Raw genomic sequence first — 18590 nt, 5'->3', positions numbered from 1 at the left:
GGGGTTGGCCCTAGGTCTGTTTCCTAAGTGTGACCTTTTAATCAGTCTTAGTCCAGGAGACTCTGCTCTGGGTGAGAATACTTCGGAATCTTGAGTTCCTATTTTAGGTTTACAGAATGGAAGCCACCACATATAGAATAAAAACAGAGAAGAAGAAACAGTGAAAAACCCTTCCTAATAGTTTTACTTGTTTTTGTGTGCCAAATCCAAGATTCCAGCACCACTGGGGTCTTGGAGGGAAAGGGTGTGTGGTTCAGTCACTTCCCACAAGGGAGCTGTCAGTCAGTGAGGCACAGGGTTAGAGAATTTTGGAATATATTTAGAAGGTATTGGTGAGAGCTAGTTTGAAAATCTTCTGTTATTATATATATATATATATATATATATATATATATATATATATATATAACTATTAATGTAATATAACTATTATCTTCATCGTGACAAAGATTGAATAAAAACACTGAGTAATAATAGGGAATGGGTCAATGTGAAGAAGCAAATTTTGTGTTTGCTATGAAATAAAACTGAATGAAGAGGGACCAGAGGAAGATCTGAAGACTTGACATTCTGCATGTGTCAGTAACTGCTGGACTGGGAAAGATTTCAAGATGGTAGCCTGAGCCACAGGGCAAATAACTTATAATTTGTAGTTCTGATAGAGAGTCTCTACCACTTTTAGAATTTAAGATGGGACATTTATCTGACAGTATTATAAAATATAAAAGAAAATATGACTTAATTTGGTAATACAAATTTAACATATTTTAAAATTCTGGAGACATGAAATAAAAACCACACTGTCCCTCTTCTACGAGCGACCTAAGGTGACCTGTGAAGATGGTTTGCTACTCTCTTGACCCAGAAAACCCTCCAAAATCATGCAAATCAAGAGGGTCAAATCTGCTGGGTAGTGGTGGTGCATGCCTTTAATCCCAGCACTCAGAAGGCAGAGGCAGGCGGACCTCTGAGTTTGAGGCCAGCCTGGTTTGCAAAGTGAGTTCCAGGAAAGGCACAAAGCTACACAGAGAAACCCTGTCTCCGGTGAAGAAAAAAAAAAAAAAGAGGTTCAAATCTTCATATTCACTTTAAGAACATGTGTGAAACTGCCTAGGCTACTAAGGGTATACATCTTGAGAAAGCCACCAAGTGCCCAAACGATGTCACTTTAAAGAAACCACATGTGCTGTTCCGGAGGTATAATGGTGGAGTTTGGTAGGTACACCCAAGGCCAAACAGTGGGGCTGGACACAGGACCGGTGGCCAAAAAGAGTGCTGAAGTTTTGCAGAACATGCTTAAAAATGCAGTGAGTGATACTAAACTTGGGTTTAGATGAACTTGGGTTTAGATGAACTTGGGTTTAGATGCAGCTTTTCTAGTCATTGAAGACAGCCAGTGAACACAGCCCCTGAGATGGCCGACGAACTTACAGAGCTCGTGGCCGGATCAACCCGTACAGGAGCTCCCCCGCCACAAGGAAATGATCCTCACTGGAAAGGAACAAGTTGTTCCAAAGCCAGAAGAGGAGGTTGCACAAAACAAAAAGATACCTCAACCCCAGAAACTGAAGAAACAAAACTTAGGATACAGGAATAAACTCAGCATGAAAATAAGTGCATATAAAAGTCAAACAAACTGAAATCTGCTTCATCTAAAGAGTTGTGGCAAACATATAAAATTCTTCAATGAAAGAAAGAAAAACCACCTAGAAACTTGCTTCATGAAAGACAGCGATGTGAAAACACAATGAATAGAGTCCAAATACTGCAGGTTTGACTGGCAGGTGTCAATCAAATGTGCACAGAATGGAGGTGCCCAGGAGCTCACCTGTCTCTTTCAGCAGGTGCAGGGCTGACCCCCACTGCGAGACTGCTTCTGCCTTCCTGTTCACTGCACTGTGGTAAAGGAGGCAGGTCTTCTCTGTTTTCCTAGTCAGAGGACAAAGCTTTAGACACATTCGGAGGCCCTGTCTCTGTCGCTTTCTAGTTATAGATGCCAGTTGCTAGGCGGGCTGCAGTCCTCCATGGAGACTTAGAGATCCAATCAGGACCGATGGGCAGCTCCAGAGTTCCGCCCTTGCAAGCCTGCAGCCACAGGGGCCTGACTCCCTGAGCAGTCCAACCTGAGTTTTCCTGGGAATGCCATTCCTAATTGGGGAGAGAACAACACTCTGTCCACAGTCCTCTAATGGAAGCTGCAGCCCTTTCCAGGTCGTTGGAGTGAGATAAGAATCTATAGGGAGAAGAAAAGTTTCTGTTTCAAAAAGGAAAGCCAGAGTAACTAGTAATGCAGATTTTATAGAAACTGAAGTGTGGTGGTATTGTGTTCCCCAAAATATTGTGTACTCTAATAAATTTATCTGGGGTCAGAGAACAGACAGCCACTAGATACAAAGGCTAGAAAATGGTGGCACTCACACCTTTAATCCTAGCATTCCAGAGATAGAAATCTCTCTGGATCTCTGTGAGTTCAAGGCCACATTAGAAATAGCCAAGCATGGTGACACACACCTTTAATCCCAGAAAGCCAGCCTTTAATCCCAGGGAGTGGTGGTAGCAAAAAGATATATAAGGCGTGAGGACCAGAAACTAGAAGGATTTGGCTGGTTAAGCATTTTGGCTGGTTGAGCATTCAGGCTTTTGAGCAGTAATTCAGCTGAGACCCATTCTAGATGAGGACTCAGAGGCCTCCAGTCTGAGGAGACAAGACCAGCTGAGGATCCTGCAAGGTGAGACAGCTGTGGCTTATTCTGTCTCTCTGATCTACCAGCATGGACCCCAATAACTGGCCTTGGGTTTGATTTTATTAATAAGAACTCTTAAGATTCCTGCTACATTGAAGTTTTGGGAAATTATGAGGAAAACTTCTCCTAAATAAGTGACTATTTGGTCAGATTGAAAATGAAGTTGATACTGTAGCAAATCCAGAGAAAGTAAGAGAGTCCTGAGACAGCTTCAGAAGGTCAGCAGCTACAGCTGTGATGTGGAGTTTGATCTCTGGGTATTTTTCTCTCCTTTTGTCCTCAGTGAGAAGGGTCGGTTGTTACTTATTTTCGGCAGCCTGTACTGTTTGTACTTTTTCTGAGCCACTGATGACCTTGGCATTTCTCCTTCTACTGTAATTGTTGACTGCAACTCCTGCAGCGTCTTAACAACATCACTTAGCTCATTTGACATTAACCTCTGGGGTTCGGGAAAAGCACCCAGCCAGGACTCCACAGAGAAACCCTGTCTTGAAAGACAGAAACAAAAAGAACTGTGCAGTATGCTGACTTTAGATTCCTTCCTCAGTGAGGAGAAGGGCAGGCTTCGGAGTCCTCCTGTCTTACTTTTTTAAAACGAATTTAAAATGTAAACAAACAAACAAAAAAGCCCTGCAGATGTAGGTTCATAACAAAATTGAGAGGGAAGTACAAATTTCACAAACACTCTCATGCATACTTAGATTTACTGTGACCATTATCCTTCACTGATGTAGTTCATTTTGTGATTGGTAAACACACCCTGACACTTCTTCGGCACCCAAAGATGCTGTGGGGCTCAGTTTCAGTGCTGTGCCCTACATTATCATACCATATGGAATAGTTGGACTTCTCCAGAAACTAACAGTAAATAATAATACAGATTTTTGAAGAAACTAACCTTTTTGAAAATTAAAAAAACACAAAAGAATACCTCTGCTGAATAAGTAACTGTTGGATCAAATAGAAAATGAAGTTTACATAGTAGCTCAGCCTATCCATTCCTACCTCCCTCCAACCACTGGCAGCCTGGTATTTACATAGTTTAGACTTTTCTGAACTGCCACATAGTCAAGTCAGCTGTGTGTGGCTCTTGCTGGTCGGCCTCCTCGTTCATTTAGCAGCAAACACTTACATTGCTTCCATGTATTTCTGCTTAGTGCTGAGTCATCATCCCGCCTCTGGTTGTACCACAGTTCGTCTGTTGACTTGCTTAAAGAACACTTTGCTTGCTTTCCTCAAATTTTGGAAATTGTGAATTGAACTGCTATAAACATCCATGTGCATATATTTTCATGGACATATGCTTTCAGTTTATGTGAATACTTAAATACCATTGCTGCATCCCAAGTGAGCATGTCTAGACATTTGAGAAATCACCATACTGTCTTCCAAAGAGACTGTACTATTGCTTTCCGACCAGTAATGAATGGAGTAACTGTTGTTCTACACCCATGTCAGCATTTCATGGTGTCAGTGTTCTGGATTTGGGCCGTATGGATAGACACACAGCACTACATTTTCCCGATAGCAGGCTGCGGAGTAGGTTTATAGACTTCCTTGCCACCCGCCTGTCTTCTGTGCCGAGACTGCTGGCATGTTGGGAAGCACTGACTGCTCGTGCCAGCTTTGCACGCAGTCTTGCTTTAGTTGGTATTAGCTCCACTCACGGTCTTGCTGGTTCTTTTGAAGTTTTCTGCTTGGATGACCGTATCACCTTCAGCCAAGGATAGTTCACCTTTCTCAGCACTGTGGTTGTGGTTCTGGTGTTGTGTTGAAGAGCTGTGTAGAGGAGGTCTTCTTGTCTTGCTTCTGAGCAGCATCTTCTAAGATGCTAGTACTTTGAGAGCACTAGACAAGCTTTTAATGATGAGTACTGTTTCCTCCAGGAAGGTGGAGCCCTTTAACTGGAGGCTGCCCTACACCCCGGTGCTGATTGACTCCTCTCCTATGGATGGATACTGGTGCTAGCTGGTTTCTCTGTGGGTTGATGAGAATTGAGTAAATGTGTATCTGTCACTAATATTCCAGGATGCTACAGCTCTAGTTTTGGCAGATTGAGGCTCTAGAGTTCATTTCCCTTGTGAATAACAGCACTTACAGCAGTGAAAACCAAAAATAATTTCTGTAATTAGTAGAGTTATGATGGACACCTGGCACCTTTGCTTCCTTGGCATCCTTACCTTTTGTCAAATTTCACATGGGAGCTGCAGCCTACATTCCAATTCATGCCAGTGTATAGCATGTTGGACAGTGACACGGGCCTGAATGTCACCCTGCTTGTCTTTGAATCTCACTCACTGCTGGTGTAATATCTTTGTATCATTATCTTTTTCTATAAAATGAGAAAAGTTTTAGGACAGCTGAAAATATTAGGTCGATAGTGTGTAGAAAGCATTTTGAATGGTATATGGCAAAGAACAGTGAAGTGTTAGCTGTATTCATTGTTATTGTTGTAACATGCACTCTTGGTTTTCTTTCAGCATTGAGCACTTTGCCAGAATCTATAGTCAAAAAATTGGCATCAAGAAGGAAGTTCTTTTGAAGACCCTGTGGGGAGATTATTATATAAATATGAAGGCTAAGAAGATTATGAAAGTTGATCAGGTAGTGTGGTCTGTGTTGCTTTGGTTGTTGGCTATAGAAAATTTCTACTCTACACCTTTACTAGAGGCAACTCAGCCTTAGGTATGCGGATGAGTTCACAGGGGACTTTATATGGCACAGAATTGGAAAAAGTACATGAATCTTATGTCCAAGTATTATTTATGTGGAGTTTCGGTTTTAAGTATGATGAGCAAGCTGAGTACAGTTGTATATGTGTAATGCCCCACCTGCCTGGGAGGGTCAGTTCCTAGGCATTTAAGGCCAGCCTGAGAAATAGTGATACTGTCTCTAAGTTAAGTAAATTACATTAAGTGAATAGAAAACTGTTTTTGTTTTCTGAGTACTCTAAATCTTAGATCCTGAGCACTTGGAAGACTCACATTTTTGCCTTTGTATTCTTCTAAGATTAGACATCGTAATTTTTTTCTTATGTTTTCATAATGTAAGTAAAGCCATGAAAGTCACATTTGTGTGTAAATTTCTTTTGATGACTTTCTTTAAACTGGACATTGAAGGCAATGGCTCTTAATGGCATCAATTAATAATAATAATATTGCCAATGGCTCTTCAGGAAGGAGGCATTTGATATATGTTCCATCTCATGTTTATGCAATGGCATTCATACAACCCAAGGTTCTCACTACTCAAACTATTAATTTTTTATGTGATTTGATTTTTAAAATCAGACTAGCAAACTGGACATCAGGACGGTGGTAATGAAGGGCAAGGGTCGGAGAAAGAGAGCTTAGGGGAGCGGGAGATCCCAGCTGGATCAAGAACAGAGAGGAAGAACAAGGAAAGAGATAAATGAAGACCCCATGGAAATAGGAAGAAGCAAAGTGCTAGAGAGGTCCCCAGAAATCCACAAGATACCTCCACAATAGACTACTGGCAATGGTCGAGAGACAGCCCGAACTGACCTACTCTTGTGATCGGATGGTCGAACACCCTAACTGTTGTGGTAGAACTCTCACCCAATGACTGATGGAAGCGGATGCAGAGAGCCACAGCCAGGCCCCAGGTGGAGCTCCGGGAGTCCAATCAGTGAGAGAGAGGAGGGATTGTATGAGTGAGATGTTAAGACCATGATTGGAAAAAGCACAGGGACAAATAGCCAAACTAGTGGAAACACATGAACTATGAACAAATAGCTGAGGAGCCCCCAACTAGATCAGGCCCTCTGGATAAGTGAGACAGTCGATTAGCTTGAACTGTTTGGGAGGTCCCCAGGCAGTGGGACTGGGACCTTTCCTTAGTGCATGCATGAGCTGGCTTTTTTGAGCCTGGGGCCTATGCTGGGACACTTTGCTCAGCCTAGGTGAAGGGAGGAGGGAACTGGACCTGCTTCAACTGAATCTACCCGGCTGAGCTGAATCCCCAGGGGAGTCCTTGCCCTGGAGAAGGTGGGAATGGGGGGGGTGGATTGGAGGGAAGGGTGGGGGTGGGGAGTGGGTGGAGGGAGGACAGGGGAATCCGTGGTTGATATGTAAAATTAAATTAATTATAAAATTAAAAAAACAATAATAATTTTAAAAAAATCACTGAGGAAAAAAAGATAGAAATATCAGGCACTAAAGGAGCTAAGAATGAGAGCAGAAAAGAAGTATAGAGAGAAAACACTCAGAATAAAGTGAATGGACTAAAAAAAAATTTTTTTTCCTTGAAGGAGTTATTTTCTCCTTTCACCATGTAAATTCCAGGAATTGAACTGCTTGTCAAGCTTGCTGGCAAATGCTTTTAATTGTCCACATCTGAGTTGCTGTAAATACTATGTGTGTCTGTCTCCATGGAACAAATAAAGTCTGCAATTAAAAGAATGTCCTGTTCTTATGAACGGTTTCTCATGTTTAAGAACACAAGAAACATGAACACAGGAAAGGCAAGCCTGTGAAGACAGCCCCCACACACTGAGTGAAGTCAGCTTGCAGCTTGGATGTTGTGGTTTTTTATGGTAGTTGTGGGGCAGCCCCTGAGGTATATCCTCCAAATGCTCACATTATTTCAAGCCCCCTCTGGTTCCTAGAGGAAGAGAATGGGTGGCTTACTGATTATGAATTATTGGCTATTTCGAGCACGGCTTTCATCTCTACCGTGAATAAGTACTCTAGCATAAATCAGCCGCACTGACAGTGCTGGGATGAGGGGGACTGAGTAAACGTTCAGGAACTGAAGCCGACATGTTCTTCTGTGCAGGCCAAAGGAAAGAAGCCCTTATTCGTTCAGTTGATCCTGGAAAACATTTGGAGTCTGTATGACGCGGTCTTAAAAAAGTAAGGCTGTTGTAAAATTGTTTATCTTGGGGTGGGGTCATTTGCCCACTTCCCAGTCTGCTGGTCTCTTAGCTGAGGTTGATCAGGACAGTGGACTTCACAGATAAGTTAGTGAAAGAGCTTGGAAACAATTTAGAGGAGTACACGTAGCTCAAGGAGGGGGATGAAGGGCTGCAGCAGCAGTGTGTTGTGGCCTGCTGGGGTGATGAGCGCTGAGGCTGCAAAGCGCTGGGCCTTGTTTTCTGTAAGCACGGTTTAAAGAAGCAGTAGGTGGTGGGAGAGACCAGATCGGGAACTTGGGAAAAACTCGCCTGGTACAAGTGCAAAAGAAAGCTGTCCTTGTAAACTGATAACCTGTGGGCAGAATCAGGGCGTTAGGATTTGTTTGTAAAACTGCTATGGTAGATAGACATCGCTTGTTTCAGTGAGTTGTAGACCGGTCTCTGTGCACGGTTCTGGAGGAGTCTGAAAGTGTTAGCATAAAGCTTGGGGAGTCGCCAGCTTATCAGGGCCCTCTACATATTTTTACTCTCTTCTGAAAAGGAGAAAACAGGTGCCAAATGAAATTAAACTGATTTTCCTTGCTGCTTATGCATATCTGTTTATGCCTTCTCTCTTTCCCCTTTCCCACAGGGACAAAGAAAAAATTGATAAAATTGTGACTTCTTTAGGATTAAAAATTGGAGCCCGGGAGGCACGACATTCAGACCCTAAAGTCCAGATCAATGCCATTTGCAGCCAGTGGCTCCCCATATCCCACGCTGTTCTCGGTATCCTTTATTTTAATTAAGCTGGATTTTATAAAAAGAGATAAAAATAGTATTTCATTGGCAATCAGATAACCCTCTGGAAATAACCCATTCCGATCCAATGTAAGTCTTTTCTGTTTACTTTGTGTTCTATCTTGAAGCAGTATTAAATACTAGAAAAACTAATATGCTGCTCTTGGTTAATCTATGAAGTATTCTTTTCAAAACAATATTTGTTTTCTAAAGTAAAAATGCAATAACAGTAAAATAGTTGATAAAGTATATGATTAGATAAAACTTTTCACTAGGATTATGAAAGTAGATATTCAGAGTCAGTGGACATCCTAGAAGCATGTGTAGATTTTGAGTCGTGAGTCAGAAAGCAGTGTGCCTTACAGCCCGGGCATTTCTGTATAAACATGCCTGATTATTTCAGCGCAGTCTCTCTGAAAGTACAGAATCCTTAACGACAGGCCTCAGCTATGGTGTGTCAGAAACTGCCCAGTCCTCTTGACATGACATCTGAGCGAGTGGAGAAACTGCTGTGTACAGGATCACAGACCTTTGAGTCTCTTCCTCTGGAAACCCAAGCCCTGAAAGCAGGTAAGGACCAGTGCACAGCGGGCCCAGTGCAGTGAACCACACCATTGACTGTCCTCGGTCCAGGCTGCCCCAGTTTGCTGAACACTAGTTTACAGACAGGCCAGTTTGTCACACGTTCACTTCCACAAATAACCACTTCTAGAACTGAGCCTGTCCCCTCCCCAAAGCTTTCTTCTTATCGCATACTGCTAAGCCCTCTGGGTAGCAGCCGCTGACCCAGACTCCTTCCTGCTTGCTGTGTGGACCTCATTTCATATTCCCACTTTGCTCCGTCTTCCTAAAGAGCCAAGCATGTGTTCCCTGAGCTGTGAAGTCACTGCCGTGGCTTTTCTTAGGGACTGAAAGAGTGGTTCGTGGGACTGTACTGATGCTTAAGAACTGCTGGTATTGGGGCTGGAGAAATAGTTTAGAGGTTAAGAGCACTGACTGCTCTTCCAGAGGTCCTGAGTTCAATTCCCAGCAACCACATGGTGGCTCTCAACCATCTGTAATGAGATTTGGTGCCCTCTTCTGGCCTGCAGGCAAACATGCTGTATACATCATAAATAAATAAATCTTTTTTAAAAAAAAAAGAAAAAAAAAGAACTGCTGTACACACTCTGCCTATGACGGCCACTAGCAGTCCAGACTCTGGGCACCGTGGAGCCCCTCTGTGTTCGTTGTCTCCAGTTCTTCTCATTATACGGAAACTTGTAACCCCTGCAGCCCCAGCCCACAGACTGCTGTAGCTGGGCCCACTGCTGACTCGCTTTGTCACTCAGATGGCCAGTTTCCCATCCTCATCTGACCTCATCTGTCACTAGCGTTTGACATAGTTGACAACTTCCTCCTCTGAACCTGGTCTTCCCTGACTTCCACATGCAGCGCTACTCCTGTGTCGCGTCGTCCCTGGCATTTGGACTTCGATGTCACACACAGGGTCCCTTCCTTACACCTCATTTTACCTGCAGTCTTGGTGAGCTCACCTGTCCTTCTGACTTTACGTGACAGCCATGTGCTCGTAGTTTCCCCGTTTGTAGCTGCGTGCACAGGTGCTCTGTAAACTCCAGACTTACTAGACTCTCGTAGATTGCTTACCTCCCCCGTCCCCTGCCTCCACTCTGCTCTGCTTCAGAAGCATATCCTGACATATCCCAGGCCCCCAAACCTGCCTCTTCTAATTATTCCTGCTGTAATGAGAGCTGTGTCTACCCTTTCGTCTGCTGAGTCCAAAGATCCTGGAGTCATTTATGGTCTTGCATTGACCTCACTCCCCTGAACCCACTCTACTGGAAAATACTGTGGGTTGGTCATTTAAAATATATCAGAATCCAACTACTGCCCAGTGTTTCCACCTGCTTCTCTGGGCCAAGCAATCATTATCTCTCACCTGCTCTCAATTCTGTGTTCTCTAGATGCAGTCAGAGTAATGCTAATAGCATGCTCAAAACTGTTCAGTTCTTGCTTCCTGAGGTTTTCTTATTATAATCTTATTACTTCATTTTTTAAATTTATTGTCTGTCTCTCTATCTATCTATCTATCTATCTATCTATCTATCTATCTATCTCCCTACCTACCTACCTACCTACTTACCTGCCTATCATCTATCCATCTATTTTGGTTTTTTGAGTCAGGGTTTCCCTAGCTGTCCCGGAACTCACTCTGTAGACCAGGCTGGCCTCAAACTCATAAGAGATCTCTCTGCCTTTGCCTCCTTAGTGCTGGGACCACCACCACCTGGTTTGTTTGATTTTTTTTTATGTTTTATTCTTTGTAGAAATTATTTTGATGAGGTAATGAGTTTTCTAAAACCTGATAATCAGTGGTTTTATGCCTGTGTTTAGATTCTGAAAAAGATCAGTATCTCTGAGGTTCTGACATATATTGATAGATATGGAATTGTGTTAAACTTTGTATACTTAAAGAGAGTTGACTTCTTTATGGCACTGAATCTTTATTTCTGAGTTCTGTTACTATCTTGATACATTATTTTTAAATTTTAGTATCATTATCATTATTTGCATATGAGTGTTTTGCCTGCATGCATGTCTGTGGACCACATGCTTGCTTGATGCTCATGGAAGAAGAAATGGGAGCTAGAGTTACAGATGGTCGTGAGCTGCATGTGGTTGCTGGGAATTGAACCTGGGTCCTCTAGAAAAGCAGTCCGTGCTCTTCACTGATGAACCATCTCTCTCGCCCTGATGACGCATGCTTTAACTTGACGTTATAAGGGATTAGAAAGTCGATCGTTGGCTTTTGATCCGGTAGCAGTCCTTTGGTCGATACATTCCCCGTGGATACAGAGAATTGTTGATTAGGTGTAGGTGGCCAGCCCTGTCACCTGCTGTGCCTCTGGGCAGAGCCTCCCAGCCCCCACCCTTCAGCTTTGCTTCTTTTTCTGCATCTTCCAACTCGTGCCTTGTCACAACTGTACAGAGTTAACATGTTTAAACGATGCTGTATTCTAAATGTAATTGCTGTTCACAACAGTTTTTAGGTGTTTAATCTTGGGGAAAGCAGTGACATTTTGCTTCCTGTTTATTTAGCTTTTATGAAATGTGGAAGTGAAGATACTGCTCCAGTTATTATCTTTGTTTCCAAAATGTTTGCAGTTGATGCAAAAGCCTTGCCTCAGAATAAGCCAAGGTAAGAAAAAGGGGGAAGTTGGGCTGGACTAGGGAAAAGGCTTATGATTGACTGGTAGACACGTAGCTGGGGTGTGGGTGGAGGGCATGCATGTTGCCGCTCTTCCTCACCCCTGTCTTGGAATTGTGCACATCCCTGGGGTAACTTAATCTGTTTAAACATCTGTCCTTTTGTCACATCTGTAGAAGAAAGCTGTGGAAATCACCTCTGGAATATTGACTTGAACTGATATAAACTCAAAGGTTAGTTAGTAATAGCTATATTAGTGATAGTTGACCTTTCATTGAACGTGTCAGGTCTGATGCAGTCAGCCTGCCCTGTCTCTAGGTAAATCTGCCTCAGTGGCGACTCAATGTCTGATATCAGTTCCCTGTAGATTGTGTCTGCAGAGGTGGCAGGTTGTGCAGAGGATTTTTCAAGTTCAGAGTCTTGGGAAAATGAACCATTCTCCATTGTCTGCTCCCCATGTGTTCTTCTCCTCTCCACGGCTCCCACCTCCCTAACTAGTCAGATCCTGATATATTTTGAATGGCTGGTGATCCAAGAGGACACTAAGAAGAATTACTGGTGAATGAGATTTTATTAGAAGAATTATTAATTTCATGGCAGGGCTCTGAGGAGCATTCCGGCCCCGGGACCAGGGACAGAAAGTGTGGCATGGTGGGGCCTCTTCTTACACATGCTGCAGGAGCTCAAGGCCAGGCTGTCTGTTCTCAGGCAGGAGGCAGGGAAGAGGAGGTAGCAGCACTCGTTAATGCATATTCACCTCCCAGTGACACGTGTTAGCATCAGCCAGTCTGCTGCCTCGTCCTGCTCAGATAGCCCAGCCCGTGTCCGGAAGGGCTTGGGACAGGCTTGGCGGAGGCTGGGTCCCAGCATCCTTTGTTGGAGACCCTGGTCATCTCTGGAAACAACTGAAGCGGCTTCTGAGCTGGTTGCCCTGCCTGAGACTCTCAGTGTATTTCTCACCCTGCTCCAGAGTGATCTTTCTCAAACACTTTTCAAAAGGTTTTTTTTTTTTTTTTTTTTTTTTTTTTTTTTTTTTTTTTACATTTATTTAGTTACTTGCTTACTTATTTTGTGGAGGTCAGAGGACAATATGTGGGAGTCAGTTGTCAGTTCGTTCCTACACCGTGGGAGCCCTGGTGATCGAACTCAGTCAGGTCTTTAAGCTTGGTAGCAAGCCGCTTGACCCACTGAACCATCTTGCCACCTCTTCAGAATAATCTTTGCAAAGACTTCCCCCTGAAGATTAGGTCTCCTGCTTAAGCCTCGTTATTGATCCTCAACACCTGGTTTTTCCTAAAATACGAAGTGCACTGTTGGAGTGCAGTGGCACTTTTCATTATCATACTTATTTTAATGTGTGTTTGTGTTTATTGCTTTTTTATGTCATGGTAGAGTTTTTCTTTTTATATGATGAGATTTTAAGTCTTCAGAAAAATATTTGTTCATTTAAGTAAATATTCCACAGATCATATAGAGGTACAGTGGAGATTATAAAGTGTCTGAATTTGGGGGAATCATGATGGAGTAAGTCTGTCCTGTGATAACTGACCCCCAGGAGGGTGTTTCGATAGAGTGTTGTCTCCCTGGCTCGGGTGCTGTTTCATCAACAGAGTCCTGTCCTCCTCATGCTGTTCCTCACCTTAGAGTCCCTTCTCTTCCAATAAAACTGCTTATCCTTTTAAGAGAAAGGCTGTATAAGAGATTTTTTAAAATTATTTGTTTAGCTTTTTTATAGTGGTTTGAACATAAGAATCTTCCAGAATTTTTTTTTGGAAGAAAAATGAAAGAATTAATGAGTGAATGAATGTGTGAGCCAGTGAGTAGGTAAAGGAAGGAGTTGGTAATGCAGTAAGTGATTAAGTGAATAGTTGAAAATGAATATGTAACTGTGTATTTAGACTGTCCAGCTTTCAATGCTCCATCTAGTGACAGTTTCCGAACATCTTTGGAGATTCTATGTGTAGCCACTGAGAATAGCTCAGACACTAGAGAATGCTGAAGAATTAAAGAACATGCATGACTGCCTTTACCACTTAACATTCCTCAGTGACTCATTATCTTTTTCTAGAAAATAATGGTACCTATTTCTCTACTACTTCATTCTGTCTCCTATGAGTATTTTTCTTTAACAGTCTTCCATACCTTAGTGTGTTTTGGTGGAGCAATCAATTCTATTCCATGTTTCACCTATGTTACTTCGTTTTAATACTTACTTTATACCGTATGATGTTTTCAAATATATCTGAGTAAAGTCATCATCCCCACCTTGTTCCTTTCTGTCTTCTGGCTGATGTTTTGCATATAAGTTACACTGCCTTTGAGTTGATGACATTGGCCGTTGGGGTGACCTGATTTCATTCTCTGCTGTAGTAAATGCAATAAGCCAGGGCAGAATACTCTTTTCCTGTAGTGTAGATTAGCGTACACTAATCTAGTCATGATATATGATGAGGAGAAGATGGAAAAAAACTGCTGGGCACATGCAGAATGCAATCAGGCTTTCCCCTCATGGTCAGCTATCCCACCTAAGCTGTACATGAAACCTCTGCACTCTCTCAGTGTGTGGAATTGTGGCGGCTTTCCCTTCTGTTCTACTGGTCTCTTTGCCTCTGAGGCACCGATCTGGTACCATGTTGCAGGTCAAGCTTTAACTCTGCAGTTGTGGAACTAGCCATTGATTTCGGTTCATTAAGCTGGGATGATATTCCTGCAACACCACTGCCTGTGCCACTTGGGTCTAACAGCAGCTCGTGTTTCAGTTTGACTTGTAAAGGAATTAAAGAGCCTTAGAAAATAATGTGTTCCGGGTCACATAGCCAGAGGAATTGCACAAGAGTTTGAATGCAGCCGGCCTGGCTTCGAAGCCTGTGTCTTCCACAGTGCTCGGGAGGACCTGCTCTAAAGCGTCCTGTGGTGTGTCCGCACTCAGCACCCGCCCCAGCGCTAAGCAGGCAGCTCCAGCCCTTTGGCTCTCTGTACATTCTGTGCTTTACTTTTGCTGTTCTGAACTGTAGTTCATAAGAAACTGGAGTTTTCCAGGCAGACCTGCCCTGTTGTTCCTGACTTTTGTGGCTCTGCTTCCTCCTTGAGAACCAGCTTTTAGTAGCTAGATGCTACATCAGACAGCTACCTCTTCTTTTGGGTCACCTGCTCTCGGTTATCTGTGCTACCTTGTAGCATGGTTTCCACCTGTACTGACTGCAGCAAGATGCTGTGTCAACCCAGCCTCAGAGGCCAGAGTGTGGTCGTTGTGCATGAGAGCCTGAAGCCGGATGGAGATGGACTTCTGGTCCTGTTTTGCCCTTTTCCAACCAAATCTGTGTGCCGGCGTAACATTCAGACTCCAGTCAGCATTCTCACCTCTGGTCTCCTCCAGTGCCGGTGGCAGCGCTCTTCTGGAGGAGGAGGTGGTTATCTGTAACCTAGCCAACTCAACTGCCTCAGCTATTTCCTTACTCACAGAGCCTTGCTTGCTTGCAGATAATCCACCTTGTTCTGAGTAAATACTGGATGTCTAACAGATACTTAAGTGACGCCTGTGGATTTCCTTCTGCTCTCCTAGCATCCCAGTGCCTGTAACAGTGGAGGGCACAGTAGGTATTAATCAGTGGCTGACTGCACAGCAGTCATTTCTGTATTTCATGCTAACTGGTCACTGGAAATACTTACCATTTTTGTCGGGCTTGTATTTATTTATTTTAGATAAGATCTTACTATGTAGCTCGGTGTCTTAGTTTGCTCTATTGCTTTAATAAACACCGTGACAGAGGAAAGAGCTTCTTTGGCAGATATGTCTGTGCCGCACGCAGTCTGTTGTGGCAGGAGTCAGGGCAGGGATTCATGGCAGGACCCCGGAGGCAGATTAAAGCGGGTACCATGGAGGAACTCCTCTTACTGGCTTGCTCCTCACCGTTTGCTTCAGCCTTCCTTATATAACCCCAGACCACCTGCCGAGGGCAGCACTGTCCGCCAGAGGGCTGGGACCTTCCACATCAACCATTAATCAAGAAAATGTCCCACAGACTTGGCCTGCAAGCCAGATGATGGAGGCATTTTCCCAACTGAGGCTCCTTTTTCCCAGATGACCGTGGCTTTATATCAAGTTGATAAAACAAACAAACAAACAAACGAAAACTCTAGCCTCAAGTCTCCTGAGTTCCAAGACTGTGGGTGTATATAACAAACGTCAACTTAAATGGTGATTCTCGGCCATGTCATGAACGTGAGCTTTAGAGTTTAATAAAAGGTGAAAACTATACTTCCTTTTTCAACCAGAGCTCAATTTAAATTGCTTTTTCTTAAGCTGCTGATTTTTAATTTTTACTAATTGGAAGATGGTGACTGTGGAGTTTGGCCCAACAAATTGCAGTTGAATTATGGTTCATGTAGTATCCAATTAACTTCTTAAGCTTTCTAAGTCTCTGTTTTCCTGAATGTGATGTAGGGGTGTAATGTGTGCTGGCTCCAGTTGCTGTGGCTGTCTGTGATGGATATGTGCTGTAACATGTGTGAAGTGGTAAGCGTGGTGAATAGACCAGTGATGAGAGCTCATTAGGGAGAGCAGTTCTCTTCAGACGCTGTGTTGTTATTCCTATTCCTGTAGTCTAAACTAACGATAATAAACCATAACAATGAGTACTATGTTCTACATTTGCATTTTAATTCATACTTTCAGATGTTTGTGTGTGCATGCGTGCGCGCGCGCGCGCAACCAGGATTTCTCACTGACCTAGAGCTTGCCTCCTAGGCTAGACTGGGGTCCTCTGTCTTCACTTCCCCGGCATTGGGATTACACATGTGTACCACCAGTCACGTGTGTTACTCTTGGGCATTCTTTCAGCAAAAGACTAAATGAAACAAACATATAGCAGAAGTGTGTAGCTTGGGGCAGAAGAGCAGGCGCAAAAGATGTAGCTGTTGATGATGCCAAAGAAAGAGACAGGAAGTGGACAAATCAGACACTGCTGCCGAGGACAGAGAGCAGGCATGGCTTGCAGTTGTAAGGAAGCAGGGTGCACCCTGTATTTGTAAGCGTTTAGAGGTTCCCATAAAGAGGAGCCCATTTCCTGCAGCGGTGGCCAGTTTCTCCCTCCAGTGCTAGAAGGTCTGTCACTTTGATTACCTATAGTGAGCTGGGTCTGAGCATGAGGGCCAGCTCCTAGGTCTGGATGCTCCCTTTGGAAACCAAGTAGCACTGGTTTTCATCTAGCTGGCAAGATACCTGAAGAGCACAGAAGTGAACAACATGAGTTAAAAACCCCAAGTGTCATTAGCTCCAAGAGCTTGTATCTCCTTAGACGGTAAGGAGCAAGTGCCTGTGCCCTGTACCTAGGCAAGGAAGGAGGCAAGGCAGGGTGGGAGAAGAGGCTGAGGCTAGCTTCAAGGTATTGATTACAGAGTGAAACAGAAATGTTGATGTCAGGCAGGGGGCAGCATGGGAGGGAGGCAGGAGTGCAGCTTCTACAGCTCTTGTTCAATTCTATGCTCATGGATTGTCCCTGCAGTCTGGATGCTCAGCCCAGTATGTGGTAAATATGCCAGATTCTACCAACTCAGGGCCAGGAATTGTCCTGCTCTGTGCAGGGGTTGAACATGCAGGGGTGTTCGTGTGAATGCCTGCTTGAAAGAGATCAGTCCTGGGGACCCTTCACTTGCCTGGTTTCTTCCTCCCAAGACTAAATTCCTAAGCTTAATGCCCATCTGCAACCTTACCTTTTCTAGGGCTTTTTGTAGTATTAGAGCTCCAAGTAGGAGTGGATGGTAAGAGGGGAGATGGAGGAGGAAACAGGAAGAGAGGGGAAACTGGTTGGTATGTAAAATAAATGAAAAAATTAATTAAGAAAGCTCTAAGTACCTTCTCTATCCTGATAGAAATGGGAGTCACTTTTTATGAAATAAAAATTACCATTATTCCATTATTGCTAATGGACCCTCCCTCTACTCGGACCGACCCCTGGCAAACACGCATCCCACTTATTTACACATTGCCTTTTATTCTGAATATCTCCTGTGTCTAGTAGTGACTGATAGTTTTAATTGGACCTTTTAGTGCTGCTGAGTTATGAATTTTTAGCCTGACATGGCAACCTTCCTTATGAACGTTCATTCTCCATGAAGACATACTTTTGAACTAAAAAAGAAAACCACGATTCTTTTTTTTTTCCTCAGTTTGCCAAGCTGTGACTGTTTATTAACTGACCAGATTTCAGAAAAACCACAATTCTTATAGTGGCCTTTTGCATACTTGTCAGGGTGTTCCAGGTCTTGCTGCCTGTTAGCTGTTCTCTTCTTTCTCCTTGTCGGCCTCTCCCAGAAGAGCCATTGAGTACCTGTGGACGGTTTTGTGTGGCTGCACTTGGTGCTGCTGGGGGCCATGGACACTTGTGCACTGGTTCATAGGCTCAGAGCTGCTGGAGATACAGCAGGCCAGAGAGTCTGCTCCACTTCCTGCTTGTGCTGGAGGGAACTTGGAGAAGCCTCTGCTTGGGGGGACTTGGGGACCAGTCATCACCTCTGTGGCCATTTGAGCCCTTGTTCTTCTTGAAGGAGCTGAGAGGTACTTGGTGCTGCCAGCTCGTAACACGTTTGTGACATCCTGTAGGCCTCTCACTCAAGAAGAAATGGCCCAGAGACGTGAACGTGCACGACAGAGACACGCAGAGAAGCTCGCAGGAGCCCAGGGCCAGGCACCCCAGGCTCCCACCCAGGATGGAGTGATGAAACAAGATGAAACAAGTCCCCAGGGAGATGAGCCAAAAGGTACAGCACTCCTAACCAGGCTTTGGTGGGAAGTACTTGACACAGTTGCTTAACCCGCTACGTTGTCCCGTTGTCCCTTATCTTTTCACTTTCGTCATTGTTTTTATCAATGTTGTTTCTATTCGTGGACCAGATACTCATGGTCACTATTTCTTCTGTATGTACCCACAGTTCCTGGGTTGAAGTGAGCATTCGTGGCACTGAATATCTTTTTGTGCCTGGC

The 18590-nt window shown here is 43.8% G+C and overlaps 1 protein-coding gene across 1 annotated transcript in view; it reads left to right on the top strand.

Moving 5' to 3' along the window:
• The window catches only part of Efl1 (elongation factor like GTPase 1), a 123783-nt gene that overhangs the window by 26418 nt on the left and 78775 nt on the right, over window positions 1-18590 (top strand). Inside the window, exons 8-13 of the mRNA XM_028873811.2 lie at window positions 5225-5348; window positions 7542-7618; window positions 8252-8388; window positions 8848-8970; window positions 11500-11599; window positions 18210-18367. Of these exons, the coding sequence (XP_028729644.1) occupies window positions 5225-5348; window positions 7542-7618; window positions 8252-8388; window positions 8848-8970; window positions 11500-11599; window positions 18210-18367 (719 nt within the window). The remainder of the gene's footprint in view (window positions 1-5224; window positions 5349-7541; window positions 7619-8251; window positions 8389-8847; window positions 8971-11499; window positions 11600-18209; window positions 18368-18590) is intronic.

The sequence above is a fragment of the Peromyscus leucopus genome, chromosome 1, assembly GCF_004664715.2.
Source record: "Peromyscus leucopus breed LL Stock chromosome 1, UCI_PerLeu_2.1, whole genome shotgun sequence".
NCBI lineage: Eukaryota > Metazoa > Chordata > Mammalia > Rodentia > Cricetidae > Peromyscus > Peromyscus leucopus.
This window is presented reverse-complemented; position numbering and strand designations above follow the sequence as displayed.